The sequence below is a fragment of the Chiloscyllium plagiosum genome, chromosome 24 (assembly GCF_004010195.1).
Source record: "Chiloscyllium plagiosum isolate BGI_BamShark_2017 chromosome 24, ASM401019v2, whole genome shotgun sequence".
NCBI classification, from domain to species: domain Eukaryota; kingdom Metazoa; phylum Chordata; class Chondrichthyes; order Orectolobiformes; family Hemiscylliidae; genus Chiloscyllium; species Chiloscyllium plagiosum.
Window position 1 is genome coordinate 52,541,544 of NC_057733.1, and position 10,643 is coordinate 52,552,186.

At 41.2% G+C, this 10,643-nt stretch overlaps 1 protein-coding gene across 6 annotated transcripts in view; it reads right to left on the reverse strand.

Annotated features, from left to right (window-relative positions):
- The window catches only part of wu:fj29h11 (protein NO VEIN), a 154,611-nt gene that overhangs the window by 74,674 nt on the left and 69,294 nt on the right, over positions 1–10,643 (reverse strand). For all 6 annotated transcript variants that reach the window (XM_043715132.1, XM_043715131.1, XM_043715130.1 and 3 more), the window contains 2 exons: positions 5,260–5,366; positions 3,444–3,644 (listed from right to left, as the gene is read on the reverse strand). In XM_043715132.1, the coding sequence (XP_043571067.1) occupies positions 3,444–3,644; positions 5,260–5,366 (308 nt within the window). The remainder of the gene's footprint in view (positions 1–3,443; positions 3,645–5,259; positions 5,367–10,643) is intronic.

Below are 10,643 nucleotides of genomic sequence, written 5' to 3' on the forward strand. Positions count from 1 at the left end.
CAGTTCCAAACTTCCAGCTCAGCACTGTCCCCATGACTTGTCCGGACTTGTCCTACCTGCCCAGCTCCTTTTCCACCTATCCACTCCACCCTCTCCTCCCTGACCTATCACCTTCATCCCCTCCCCCACTCACCTATTGTACTCTATGCTACTTTCTCCCCACCCCCCACCCTCCTCTAGCTGATCTCTCCACACTTCAGGCTCTCTGCCTTTATTCCTCATGAAGGGCTTTTGCCCGAAACGTCGATTTTGCTGCTCCTTGGATGCTGCCTGAACTGCTGTGCTCTTCCAGCACCACTAATCCAGAACTATGTTAAAATTCATAGCCCTTTAAAAGTTGCCTATGTCATTGAGACTTGAAAATAATCTGTTCTAGCACTGTTTGTTGACATCACTCTAAGGACTATTGTTATTGTCATTTTTAAGATTTGGCTCCTTTATGATAATCTCATCAGGGGTTTCTATGTTCAGTCTGATTAATAGCTCAAAGAGATTATTATTGAAAGATTAGTGATCTATGATGTGGGGTTATGAATACAAGTCTGTTTGTTTTTGTAAATAATGATTAATTTGAGGATTTAAACATTTTAAATAAGCTTTCATGAATGGCAATATTTAGTTTAAACAATCAAAACTGTAATCAATATTTAAACCTATACTTTTTTAACCTCAATAAGGATTCCCAAGGTCTGCACATGGTAATTACTGAGTGCATTAGTATAGAGGGTGCAAGGATATAAGGTTGGCATGAACAGGCATGGGAATTGGTGGTGTAACAGCTTGAGACTCAGCAAAACAACTGGGACAAATCCCAGAAAATCAAGGTGGGCCTTTTAAGCAGCTTTTGCCTCAGCAGTCTTTTTGGCTGTCTCGAATCTGCAACTGGCTCAAACATACCTTCCTGCAAGGTAAATCGAGTCTGATAGAGTGAGGCAGGAAGGTTTGCTTATCAAACATCCAGCCCCTTGTCTCTGTTCATGTTGAATAATCTCTCTGCAAGATACACTCAAGATTCAGCCGATGGGCAGGTGAAACTTTATAAAGGGTTCTTCAGGAGTTACCAGCAACTGGCCTTAAGCCCAAAAATAAAGAGTGTCAATCAGGAGGACTGCTGTTCAACCAAGTATTTGGTGAATCTGTCAGGCAGTTACCCCCACTGTAGAATAGATTTCAGATACAATCAAGTGGTTTGTCATTAAAGAAGTCTCAAACTGAAGTCTGTAAGGAGGGTTTGTTATTCAATAAAAATAATATCATGGAATCTTGCTGGAAATCAATTTTTTAAAACATTTTTGAAATACACAATAGTACAAAGAACATAGAACATTGTACAATTCAGCACAGAAAAGGTCCTCAATGTTGCGCCAACCTGTCAACTAGTCTAAGCCCATCCCCCTACACTATCCCATCATCATCCATGTACTTATCCAAGGACTGTTTAAATGCCCCTAACATGGCTGAGTTAACTACATTGGCAGACAGGGCATTCCACGCCCTTACCATTCTCTGAATTAAAGAACCTTCCTCTGATATTTGTCTTAAATCTTTCACCACTCAATTTGTAGTTATGCCCCCTTGTACAAGCTGACGTCATCATACTCGGAAAAATACTCTCACTGTCCACCCTATCTATAATCCTCTGATCATCTTGTATGTCTCTATCAAATCCCCTCTTAGCCTTTTTCTCTCCAATGAGAACAGACCCAAGTCCCTCAGCCTTTCCTCATAAGACCTTCCCTCCAGACCAGGCAACATCCTGGTAAATCTCCTCTGCACCTTTTCCAATGCTTCCACATCCTTCCTTTAATGGGGCGACCAGAACTGTATACAATATTCCAAGTGAGGCCACACTAGCGTTTTGTATAGTTGCAGCATGACATCCCAGCTACATAACTCAATCCCTCCACCAATAAAATCAAACACACCTTCTCAACAACACTGTCAACCTGTGTGGCAACTTTCAGGGATCTATGTACATGGACTCCAAAATCCCTCTGCACACCCACACTACCAAGAATCTTTTCAGTGACCCAGTATTCTGCCTTCCTGTTATTCGTCCCAAAGTGAATCATCTCACATTTATCGGCATTGAACTTCATTTGCCACCTCTCAGCCCAATTCTGCAGTTTATCCAAATCCTCCTGCAACCTGCAACACTCTTCCACACTGTCCACTACTTCACGACTTTAGTGTCATCTGCAAATCTACTGACCCATCCACCTATGCCTGCGTCCAAGTCATTTATAAAAATGACAAACAGCAGTGGTCCCAAAACAGATCCTTGTGGCACACCACTAGTAACCGGTCTCCAGGCTGAATATTTCCCATCAATCACCACTCGCTGCCTTCTTACAGAAAGCCATTTTCTAATCCAAACTGCTAAATCACCCTCAATCCCAAGCCTCCGCATTTTCTCCAACACCCTACCATGTGGAACCTTATCAAAGACTTTACTGAAGTCCATGTACACCACATCAACTGCCTTCCCTCATCCACATGGTCGATCACCTTCTCAAAAAACTCCATCAGGTTTGTGAGACATGATCTGCCCTTGACGAAACCATGTTGACTATCTCCAATCAAACTGTTGCTTGCTAGATGATTATAAATCTTATCTCTTATAACCCTTTCTAAAACTTTTCCTTCAACAGACGTAAGGCTCACTGGTCTATAATTACCTGAGTCATCTTTATTGCCCTTCTTGAACAAGGGCACAACATTTGCAATCCTCTAGTCCTCTGGTACTAAACCTGTAGACAATGACGACTCAAAGATCAAAGCCAAAGACTCCAATATCTCCTCCCTAGCTTCCCAGAGAATCCTCGGATAAATCCCATCCAGCCCAGGGAACTTGTCTACTTTCACTCCTTCGAGAATTGATAACACCACTTCCTTACTAAACTCGATCCTTTCTAGTCTAATATCCTGTATCTTATTCTTCTCCTCCACAATATTCTCCTTTTCCTGAGTGAAAACAGATGAGAAATATTCAATTAACACCTCTCCAATTTCCACAGGGTCTACACATAATTTCCCACTTCTGTCTTTGATGGATCCTATTCCTACCCTAATCATCCTTTTATCCCTCACATACCTCTAAAAAGCTTTAGGGTTCTCCTCTATATACCTGCTAAAGTCTGCTCACATCCCCTCCTTGCTCTTCTTAACTCTCTTTAAATCCTTCTTGGCTAATCTGTAACTGTCCATCGCCTCATCTGAACCATCTCGTCTCAACATCACATAAGCCTCCTTCTTCCGCTTAACAAGATATGCAGTTTCTTTTGTAAACCACGGTAGTAATCCATGAAGATCTGAAACATGACACATTTTCCTCTGGTTCCCTAAATCAGAATGGATTTCGCTTATATGCTAATCTATTTCTATCACTTTATTTTTAATTAAAAACATACAAGAATTCAGCCATTGACATTGCTAGGATTCACCTTTGTGGCTTTTGATGTAAGCTTTGAGAGTTTTGCTGGATCCAGTTTGATTTGATAGTCCTTCGTCCATTCTGTGATGCCCAGAAGAATTCCCAGTTCATGTAATCGGTTCAGATACCTGGAGGAGGATCTCGCTGCTTGAAGCAGAAGTTCTTTTGATTCAGATTGTCCAATCACTTTTGAAAATGGCTCCAGGAATATCTGCAATTTACAGTGTTTCCAGTATTTTACTGGCTACGTTTCGGATTCTATTTTCATTTTATAAACCTTTGTCTGAATGAATTTCATAATTACAGATGATTAATATTATTATATTATAAGCAGCAGTGCAGATAGAGAAATAGCTGCTTCTGGCGAAGGCAGAAATTGTCTCGTGTAAAAGTGAAGCTAGAATAAAACTATTAAGATTCTAGTCTTCTCCTAATCTAAAGGATTTGGAGAGATCTGTCACCACCTTAAAAATGGCCTGCGTTTTTATCTGTATTATCATTGCTTCCAAGGCAGCACAATGTGCTAGGTAGGGAAGGGGTCATGTGTATGGTAAAGCCAACAGTGTCACAATTGTATGTGACAGGCAGTATAGACCAGTGGATCTTTACCTGTAATTTGAGCGGACCTTTACACATAATTGTTCGTACCTTGTTTTGAGACAAACTGACATAGCCTCCAGAAATGACTTTGATTGTTGCACCCACTATAAACATAATTTACCTTACGAACATTTTCAGTACAAGAGGAGTGAAAATTAAAACAATAAAGTTTTTAAACAGTAGATATGAATCTCCACTTAATCTTTAACATCCAGCTTGCAGTACCTCATAAAAAAACATATGAATCCTCCAAGGAAACTACTTCAATTTCAGTAATAAATAAAATTGAGGTCCATAGGATACGGATTCACCAGTACTAATTATCTCCTCTCTTTCACAAAAACAGGGAACAGAATAGTGAGGATAAGCATAGCTGGACTGACTTTCTGCCCATTAATGTGCTGATACAACATTATTGTCATAGGACATCAGTCATGATGTGGAGGTGCCAGTGTTGGACTGGGGTGGACAAACTCAGAAGTCACACGATACCAAGTTATAGTCCAACAGGTATATTTAAAATCATAAGCTTTTGGGGCATTGTGATTTCAAATAAACCTGTTGGACTGTAACCTGACGTTGTGTGACTTCTGACTTAGGACATCAGTGAGGATGGAGGGGGGTAGGTGTGAGGGCAGTAGGTGGGAAATCATCTTATCACAGCTCCATAAGTCTAATCAAAGTACAATCAAAATTACTACAGGTACTTCATTACATTGCCACTTTTTAAACGTTTTGCTTAAAGTTTATACAGGGCAGAAAAAAGCACAAAGCAAATAAATTTTGAGTGAATGAACTCCCACTAATTTCTCTCCAGCCAATGCAACAAAAACGGGCATGATGAGTAATTCCAAAGCTGGTCTTTAAGCCTTATGGCTGTGGTACTGAAGCACACAGAGCAGAGGATCTCAGGTTTGCTGCTCCTTGATTTACGAGGGGATAGTAAGAAGGATGTTATATCTAGTCTCAGCTGCAGAATCACTAACAATAAATGAGAACAGAAGCTGGCAATGTACCGTGTGGTCAAAAAACTATTCACACTCTCAATTTAGGCCTATGAAGACTGATCACTTGGGCATTTCGACAGATCTACTTTGCAAACATTACCATTCATGCAAACAATAAATGCATGTTGTACACAACAATTTACAATCAAAAGTTAATTACTGCATCAATTCTGTGATTTTACATTATTAAAGCATTACAAGCCAGGAACAGCAGGCTACCTTCTGTAGGAGCGATTTGCAGAGTCTCACTGGAATTCTGATTAGACAATCAAGAATGAATTTGGAAGATAGTTGTGAAGTTACACCTTCAGTTTTCGAGACGTTTGCTGTTAAATAAAAATACAAAACATGTTGGAGTTGAAAAAGTAAATAGCAGAAATCAATGTTGTAATCACATTCTGAAAACAAAGTCCTTCATATTTTCTCAAAATTACATGAAGTCTATCCGCTGTTAAGTCAGCTATTGCGCCATGAGGGAGGCAATAGCCTAGTGATGTTATTACTAGACTGTTAATCCAAAGACCCAGATAATGTTCGGAGGACCTGGGTATGAATCTCATTATGGCAGATGGTGGAAGCTGAATTCAAACAGTATCTGCAACTAAGAGTCTAATGATGACCATGAATCCATTGCCAATTGTTGGAAAAACCCTAATTTCCTTTAGGGAAGGAAACTGGTCTGGCCTACGTGTGACTCCAGACTCACAGCAATGTGGTTGACACTCAACTGCCCTCTAGGCAATTAGGGGTGGGCAATAAATGCTGCCTACCCAGCGACACTCTCATCCCGTAAATTAATAAAGAAATATCAGTGGGTAGAAAGATTTGGATGCTCCTGACTTATGAACACTCATACTTAATGAGTGAGATCCCCTATTAATACTGATTTTAAGAGTCTGACATGCAAACATTCGCTCATACTTAGAGATGGCCATTTTAAATTGTAAAATATTTTGTTCTGACTTGCATGCAAATCAACATTTTATGAAAGGAGCGATGAGTATGAAGACATATTTTGTTCAGAAATCAGAGATTATAAAGTGGTTCGGAATGCTCTGATTTTTCTTAAGACAAACGCATTTTAAAAAAGTTGTTGGCAAGGTGGTCATCTTTACTGGAGATTTGAGTATTTTTTTGCTGGTAGTTCGAAGACAAGATATCCAGCTAAGAATCTGTAACCTTTCAATATTAATCCTAAGACACGAAAATGGAAATGCAGAATTTCAACAATGTTGAGACAAGTATTGTACAGTCTTGATGTTTCGTTAAGTTCTGTTTCATCACAGCTTGAGTCAAAGGATTTATGTTTTGTTCCAGGACTTGCTCATAGATTCGTAGATAGTTTACAGCACAGAGGATGTTATTTGATCCATCAGGTCTATGCCTGTTATCTGTAAGCTGAAACTTTATTGCTGGAACAGCACAGCAGGTCAGGCATCATCTAGGGAACAGAAGATTCGACGTTTCGGGCACATGCCCTTCTTCAGGAATGAGCAGAGAGTGTTCAGCGGAATAGTTAGGTCAGGATCACGGTGAAGCAGACTGGGATCACATTTAATTAGGTCAGGATCACAGTGAACCAGACTGGGATCACGGATAGTTAGTCTCCTCCGACCTATCACCCTCACCTTGACCTCTTTCCACCTATCACATTTCCAACGCCCCTCCTCCAAGTCCCTCCTCCCTACCTTTTATCTTCTCCTGCTGAACACTCTCTGCTCATTCCTGAAGAAGGGCATGTGCCCGAAACGTCGAATCTTCTGTTCCCTAGATGCTGCCTGACCTGCTGTGCTGTTCCAGCAATAAAGTTTCAGCTTTGATCTCCAGCGTCTGCAGACCTCACTTTCTCCCTGTTATCTGTAAGGCAGAGTCAGCTAGTCTTTCTCCCCGCCCATTTACCAGTTCCGTTTTGAAGCTACACTTGAACATTCCTCTGCTGGATCCTCAGGCGTTGCATTCTAGATACAAACCACTGGCTGCATTTTTAAGAAGAAATATCTTCCTGCTGTTACCTTTGGTGATTTTGCCAATTACTTTAAAAGATTACCTTGAGTGTTTGGGCATTCTGCCAATAGCAGTAGTTTCTCCCTATTAACTCTGTTTAGACACAGAGTTAAGATTCCTGTTCAGGAGTTGCAGATTATCAAAATAGGTGGGCATGAACTCTAAGTCTTCAAGCAGATCATTAAGCTGCAGTTTTGTTACATTCGTATGATCCATGACATCCTTCCTAAAGTGTATACTTGGATCTGAACACAGTACTCTAGTTAAGGTTCGTTATGGTTGATCATAACTTTGTTTTTGTACTTTCTGACTCTTTATAAAGCCAGCATCACCTATGCCTTATGAACGGCTTTCGCCATCCGCCCAGCCATCAGTAATACTATCCTGAAACAATACACTGCTTTCTTAATAGTTGGTATGTTGGAATGTTTTTTGAAACAGGTCTATTATAACCACAGCATCATACTCTCACATAGCTACTTGCAACTTATTGACCACACACACACACACACACACACACACGCACGCACGCACACACACACACACACACACACACACACCCCTGACTTCTGAACCCAACTAATATCTTAACAATTCTTAGTCTAATACCATCTGTGTCACCCAACTTTTTATTCACTTTGTTTTTCCTTCTTCTTGTTATCTTCAAGTTCACAACCCTAATCAAATTAGTTTAAACCTCCCTCAATAGCCTAAATAAACCAATCCACAAAGGATATTTTCCCATATCTGTTCAGATGCAAGCCGAGAGAAAGCCCCAAGACGGGTTCTAAAACATCTCCAGCTATGTATTTGTCTTATCCAATCCTGATATTTCTACACTCAATGGTGTGTGACAATGGGAGTAACCATTACTGTCTCTCAGGTCCTGCTTGCTTATTTCTCTCCTAGCTCCCTAAAATCTGCCTTCAGAACGTCATATCTCTTTCTGCCAGTCATTGGAACCATGGCAAAACACAGCTACTGGTGGAGCACTCTCTCCCCTTCAAATGCTTGGTACCCAAATTATTGAATTCTGCACAGTATTGGTTTCCGAGTTTTCCTTCTGCGCAGCTGTGCCAGTGTGTAACTCATTTGATGATCCACTGTAATAATGAGAAATGATGGATTGTCCAAATGTACACAACAAATCAAGGCTCCATTTCTCGTTCAAGCTAATGCTGAAGTTACTAAGGAATGGTCAGAAAAGAAAGAGCTTTCCCTGTACCCAAACAAAACCACTAAGTAGGTGGGCCGATTATTCATTTGCTGGTGCACGCAAAATACGTGTCACATTTGCCTGTACATCAACAATCACTGTATTTCAAAGAAACCATGCTTTTGATGGGATGGGTTAGCTCAGTTGGCTGGACAGGTAGTTTGCGATACAGAGTGATGCCAACAGTGTGAGCTCAATTTCCATAATTGCTGAGGTCACCATGAAGGTGTTTCCTTCTCAACCTCTGCCTTTTGCCTGAGACGTGGTGGTTCTCAGGTTAAACTACCACCAATTATTTCTGTTGAATGAAAGAGCAACTGTATGATTCACTGGGACTACAGCAAACTTAGAGGAGAAAGTGAGGTCTGCAGATGCTGGAGATCAGAGCCGGAGATGTGTTGCTGGAAAAGCGCAGCAGGTCAGGCAGCATCCAGGGAACAGGAGAATCGACGTTTCGGGCATAAGCCCTTCTTCAGGAATGGCTTATGAAGAATTCCTGAAGAAGGGCTTATGCCCGAAACGTCGATTCTCCTGTTCCCTGGATGCTGCCTGACCTGCTGCGCTTTTCCAGCAACACATCTCCGGCTACAGCAAACTTACCTTTGTTTATATAAATGTAAGTGCTGCTATTCTTCAAAAGTGAAATATCATTGGTCTGTATCAAACTTGTGGAATTTCATTTTGTAAATTAATTTTGGATGTTACATATAATTTCATTAATTCTGCTATAGCTCCTACATTTTGGAAGGTTGCAAAAAAAAAACTCCACTGTTTAGGAAAGAAGGAAAAAAAACTGTTAGCCTGACATCAGCAGATAAAATACTAGAATCTATTATTACGAGGATGTTATTACTAGATACGTTGAAAATAATTGCTTGCTTGGACAGAATTAACATGTATTTACGAAGTGGAAAACCTGTGAGGTTTTGTGATTGAGTTTCCAGTAAAGCGGATCAGGAGAAATCGATAAGTTATGGTGCATTTGGATTTTCAATGTGATGGAAATCCACACAGGAGGTCAGTAAACAAAATCAAAGTGCATGAAATGGGGGTAGTATACTAGCATGGACTGAGGATTGGTTAACAAACAAAGCAGAGAAAGCAAAAAGTGGGGGCAGTATGGTGGCTCAGTGGTTAGCACTACTGCCTCACAGCACCAGGGATGCAGGTACGACTTCTGCCTCAGGTGACTGTCTGTGTGGAGTTTGCACATTCTCCCCGTGTCTGCGTGTGTTTCCTCTGGTGCTCTGTTTCCTCTCACAGTCCAACAATGTACAGGTCAGGTGAATTGGCCATGCTAAATTGCCCATAGTGTTAGGTGCATTAGTCAGAGGGAAATAGGTCTGGGTGAGTTACTCTTTGGAGGGTTGGTGTGGACTTGTTGGGCTGAATGGCCTGTTTCGACACTGTAGATAATCTAATCTAAAAAAAACTCACAAATGTACTCAGGAATGAAACTTGTTCTTAACCTGGAGACTGCCTGTGCAACAGATTCTAGATGATTGACATTAGCATTTTGGAACGAAGATGCAGAGGGCTGCTGCATGAATTGTGAGGGAAGGTACGGTGCAGAGGAACATTCAATCCTTTTATTCATCATCCAATTATTGTAGCATAAAACTTAAATACACATCAAACCTCAATATTTCAAAATCTCTTGGAAGCACAAAATTACTGTTGGAATGCAGTAACCTGAAGAGCCTGCCATTCTGTATCACAAACATTAACAGAAATTAGATGAAGGTGTTACGTTTGGGAGTAGTAGGAGCAGAATGGTGTCTAGGAGAATAGAGTCATAGAGATGTACAGCATGGAAACAGACCCTTTGGTCCAACCCGTCCATGCCGACCAGATATCCCAACCCAATCTAGTCCCATCTGCCAGCACCCAGCCCATATCCCTCCAAACCCGTCCTATTCATATACCCATCCAAATGCCCCTTAAATGTTGCAAATGTACCAGCCTCCACCACTTCCTCTGGCAGCTCATTCTATATATATACCACCCTCTGCGTGTAAAAGGTGCCCCTTAGGTCCCTTCTTTATCTTGCCCCTCTCACCCTAAACCTATGCCCTCTAGTTCTGGACTCCACCACCCCTCCATGCCTCTCATAATTTTGTAAATCTCTACAAGGTCACCCCTCAACCTCCGAAGCTCCAGGGAAAACAGCCCCAGCCTGTTCAGCCTCTCCCTGTAGCTCAAATCCTCCAACCCTGGCAACATCCTTGTAAATCTTTTCTGAACCCTTTCAAGTGTCACAACATCTTTCTGATAGGAAGGAGACCAGAATTGCACGCAGTATTCCAACAGTGGCCTAACCAATGTCCTGTACAGCCGCAACATGACCTCCCAACTCCTGTACTCAATACTCTGACCAATAAAA